Source organism: Agrilus planipennis, unplaced genomic scaffold, assembly GCF_000699045.2.
Source record: "Agrilus planipennis isolate EAB-ADULT unplaced genomic scaffold, Apla_2.0 scaffold112, whole genome shotgun sequence".
Lineage (NCBI taxonomy): Eukaryota > Metazoa > Arthropoda > Insecta > Coleoptera > Buprestidae > Agrilus > Agrilus planipennis.
The window spans coordinates 323,635-328,648 of record NW_020438886.1 but is presented as its reverse complement, the minus strand read 5'-3'; the positions used below and the strand labels follow the sequence as shown (position 1 = coordinate 328,648).

At 33.3% G+C, this 5,014-nt stretch overlaps 1 protein-coding gene across 1 annotated transcript in view; it reads left to right on the top strand.

Moving 5' to 3' along the window:
* The first annotated feature begins 4,781 nt into the window (after positions 1–4,781).
* The window catches only part of LOC108737037 (outer dense fiber protein 3-like), a 13,816-nt gene continuing 13,583 nt past the window's right edge, over positions 4,782–5,014 (top strand). Inside the window, exon 1 of the mRNA XM_025981648.1 lies at positions 4,782–4,929. Coding sequence (XP_025837433.1) covers positions 4,911–4,929 — 19 coding nt within the window. The 5' untranslated portion in view covers positions 4,782–4,910. The remainder of the gene's footprint in view (positions 4,930–5,014) is intronic.

Here is a 5,014-nt window from a genome sequence, read left to right as displayed (position 1 = left end):
AGGAGATCGGGCTGAAACTATAGCTACAAGCTATCCAAGGATGGTACTATAGAATGTCACCTCAAGGTAGGCCTAGTGGCGTCATCTCTTGGTTAGGCCGGAAACTTATCAATCCACCCTCGTATATCATATACTCTTCTGTTAATGCAATTTCCATTTTATTCTTGAAACTGTGTATGTTCTTAAATATTTTTTTCAAAAAGCCGTCTTGTGTTTAATAATATTAATAGCATTTTCGGTATACAGAAAAACGATATAAAGTAGACAAATAGACATATCCACTACATCCTATATTTAATTACGTATTTATTGAAAAATTTTTAGATATAAATATATACTTTTCAGATATAGAGGATAAAACGAAACATCATCGTTCGTTCTGTTGTAAATATTAACATTTTCCTTATGTAGTTTTACTTTAACGAAGACAAGGCGGTTTTAATGCCACATTCGAAATAGTAAGTAAATGTGATCGATTAGAGGCGTTGGAATGGATGAAGAACTATCGTAAACCCCAAATTAGCATGCCATTAAGACAAGCCAAGCGTAAAGTTAGAAAGTGCAAAACAGAATCGACCGGAAACTAAAGGCGGAGATACAATCTAAATAACATCACTTCTTGTTCTTTTACACCAAAGCGTCATCATCAGTGATGAAGAAACAACCCGCTTAAAACTACATGGTGTTAAGTAAATAGGCGAATTAAATCCCATCGAATCATTCCGAAAAAAACAACGTAAAATCTTTAAAAAAAACCAAATGCAAGGATGGGATAAAGATTAAAAATTATTGTTATTATTATTAATCTTGGTAAATATTAATGAACCCATGATTAGAGACAATTCTCTACAGGTGGCGTTTATTGTACTGCCTGTAGTTATTTATTAAACTCGATGTTAACGAACAGCGAAGGTGCTGCTCTAGAAAATTGCATGGTTGCCTTTGCTTTAAAATTCCGTAAAAACACAAAGAGTAAAAAATAGTACCTTTCACCAGAACTTTGGAATCGGCACTGTTGTTTTCCTTATCGCGTCTGGACTCAGGGCTCAGGAAGCTCGAATGCTGCTTGTTTTGTATGCATGAACACAACAAGAAAATTTTACGCCGCTAGAGCTGTAAAGCGCACAAGATCAGGATTTTTGTACACATATAAAGAAAGACTTAATATCAGGTGAATACTGCAATACGGTTTCTTATTTCAGTAAAATAATATGCTCTTATTGCGATTTGGGGTTGTTTTGAAGTTTGGCTTCTAGTGTGATCCTGATTTTGCTTTTACGAACGTCGATTTTACATGCAGTTAGAATAAGAACCAATGTATAAATAATTTCTACTTACCATTTAAGTATTTATCGATGCGACCTTTGGTTGTTTAGACGGTTGGTATAGGTAATTAAAATGGCAACTAAATTTTCAATCAACCTAAAATAAAATTCCATTCGGTACCTACCACTGCACCATTAATATTTATCAGATAGTGGGTTGAATAATAATTAAAAGAATCTTTGAACTTAATTGTCGCCAAGGTGATCCCACACATGCACACATGCAAACGGAGGGAGAGACGACACTCTTGAGACCTATAGAAGTAAATAACCGTCTCTGATGTATTTTAAAACGTACCCGTAGGTACCTACGTACCAATAAGAATATGTATGTGCTGTAAACATGTGGATGTAGATAGTGCGTGGTCAGATGACAGGTCGCAAGTTATGTTTGCCTGCAATTGCATTCCGCGTACGACTGCATAAAGAGAAGCCGACGACTGTGCAGGACCGTACCCGATAGTACTTCAAAAATTTATAGGTATTACCTATACTACTAGTATATACAAAATAGTAAACTGTAATAAAAAAATGGATTTCCGAAATCTGCCTGCGTATTCTTGATGAAATTCCAATGAAGGACTATGGTGTGAACATTTTTGACGCCACCATGATTCGTCCTAAGGATTTCATCAAGACGCAGTTAGAATTAGGACAAATTTAGTACCAAAAATTCAAATAAAAAAATAATAAAATGGCAAAACTCTGGAAGTTATTATGGAAGAATGCAACTTTAGGGGATGGTCCCTCAAAAAGATGAGTTTTTACGGCATAGCAGTCATTGAAACTTTCGATCTACATGTAGAGAATTATCGGAATCCAAAGTTTCAAAGAGTTTAATAGAGGGTCATTTTCCGTAAGGATCTAGCGAGGTCCTTTTCAGTTGAGTAACCTATCAACTCCTTAGTAAAAATTTCTTTCCCTTTTGATTCTTAAAGTTTCGTTCAAACAAAGGTTTAATCGACGTAGGTAATATTGAATTTAAATCTTCTTCATGGTAATCAATACAAGATCTTCCAAGTTGTAATAGCATCATACGACAATAAAATTTTAGCCCTTTAAAGCATATCGATGTCAACGATTTCGTAAAGAAATGTAACTCAAAATTGAAAGTCATAAAATGCATAACATAAATTCTCATAATAATTCTCATGACTTCACGTAACCAAAAATTAGTCTCGTTAGTATGAACACTACGAGACCAATCAAGAAAATCGAAACCAAAACAGCAGAATGCTAACTTGTCCCTAAAAAAATATGCGGTATACCGATACATTCTCTCTTGCTTTTAGTGTTTATACAGATGAATCTTTTAGAACAAGTTTCTCTCCAATTTTTTGAAGTCCAAAGTAATATTGAAATGTACATCAGTCTTGAATATTGTGCTGTGCTTCACCCGAATAAAACAATAAGTCTGCAGGGTCATATGAAGAAAAAGCGTTTGTTAATAAATTATTGACTCAAGAATTAACATTTTCCTTAAGTCGGACCTGTTGGCGTGCTGTATCAGTGAACATATATTAGCCGCCTGTGTCACCCGCTACCGTGTTGACATCTTGCGACCAATATTTGCAGACATTGGCATCTAACTGCATCTCGACTGTCACTTGTTGTTTTTGCACAAACGTACCATACCCTTTAAAAGGTGAACAGAGCACTAAGTTTTCGAATCTCCACATCCTCTCGGATTCTCACATGTATTCATAAAACAAACAAAAGGACTCTCCCCATTAACCACAACTATTTCAAAAACTACGGACACGTGTTGCGCTCATTCACATTATGAGCATCTTCAACTGAAGTCCTTTTAGTTATTTTATTTTATTATTCCCAAGCTACAGTCTGCTTTTCTATCTATTGAACATGTATTCATATTCTAATGAAATGTAACAGACCAAGGTGATTAAAACATATCAAAGAATCCCATTAGAAAAACTTTGTTAAAATATTATTCAAGCAATATGCAACCATATTTAGGGTAAGGGTGGTTAGATTTTCTTATTTTTGGTTACAAAACAGAGGTATATCGGAGAGAGAAAGCTATTAAAAAGAAATGAAAATATTTTTTGGGCATTATCCCAGTTAAAAGACTAGCGATCGGGCGATTGCGCCAAACCGACGTTCGCGTTATTTCTTGATTATAAATTCCTAAACTACAGATGTTTGCTTACTTTCTTATGATTTTATAACATGTAGTAATACAGGGTCATACCTATTAGAAGCAGAAACAGGAATTAGGAGGGGTAGAGGTAGACCTAGATTAGATTACTGTTCGCAAATAGTTAAGGATGTGGGATGTTCTAATTTTAGGGAAATGCGAAGATTAGCTCAGGATAGGAAGGAGTGGAGGTGCCTGTCCAACCAGTCTTAGGACTGACGACCTTATGATGATGATGTTATTAATACCCTTAGTACAAGTAGTATCTAGATTCATTGAGTCCAATCTGACGTTAGTTTTAGCTTTCGATTCAATTCAGATTTACTTAATGACAAAAGTAACAAAAACGTAAACTAAAGGAACTGTTGCTGTTTGCAAAGGTTCAATGTGACCATATACGCCATTAAATTTTTACGCTTTTATAATAAAACGTATATCATATTATTATGAAGATAATCTAAAATATTGGATAGATTTGCTTTCCGGGTTAATGTCATGGTTCATGGAATTTTGAAGTTCCAAATTGATATCAGCACCTGCCAAATCACCACTTATTCTACCTTTAGCAAGGAACTACACAGTTCTATGAATTACGACAAAACAGTCCGCAAAACTGTGCGAAACTGATAACTACAAGATTATGGTATGCTAATAAATGCATATAATCCAAATTTCTTAGAAAATGATTAGAAAAACTTCACTTATTAAAGAAACTACGGATTCCATTTCTTTCTCTTATTACAGTGTGTAAAAGATCAGAAACAAAAAGGGGTTGTAAGTATTCTGATATAAAATGATTGATGTTGATTTTACATTAATAAAGTTATTTACAACCGTATCTTGACTCTGATCTTTCACGGTAAACAAACTATTTTGGCATCAGTGTCTTTTTTCCAATTAAAACGTATGACAAAGGCAAATAAGGAAGCATATAGAAGAATTATTTGTTGCTGAACTTAAGAAACTACAACATAAAGACAGAAAAACTAAATCTCAATCACCTCAAACAGAAAAATATAAATCATACCTAATCTTCGCACCTGGTGATATAGTTCAAACACCACTATTAGTCTAGAAAAGACATACTTAAGTAAATGTAGAAAATTAAATAGGTACTACAAAACAAATCAAAAAAATATTTGGATATTGCATTTAAATACTTTTAATACTTGGAAATAATTCCTTCCAAAAAATCAAGCATATTTTAAAATCGGTATGATGAACTACTTGTAGCTTCATGAAAAATAGTTCACATATTCAAAATATTAAAAGAATCCAAGAGTGTGGTAATAATAATTTTGACAATAGGTAGCAACGTACGCCATTCTTTTCAAATAATTATGTTTGCGGTCGGTTTTTTTTAATACTTTAATAAGTTGGACAAAATTAGTATGAAATATACAAAGAAATTCTAGTAACGACTCATTATGTGTTCGACATTTAAAAGTAAGTGTTATTCTTTCATTTCTCGGAATTTTTTTGACATTTCGGTTAAAAATTACTTTATAAATTTATTATATTTATAAAATTA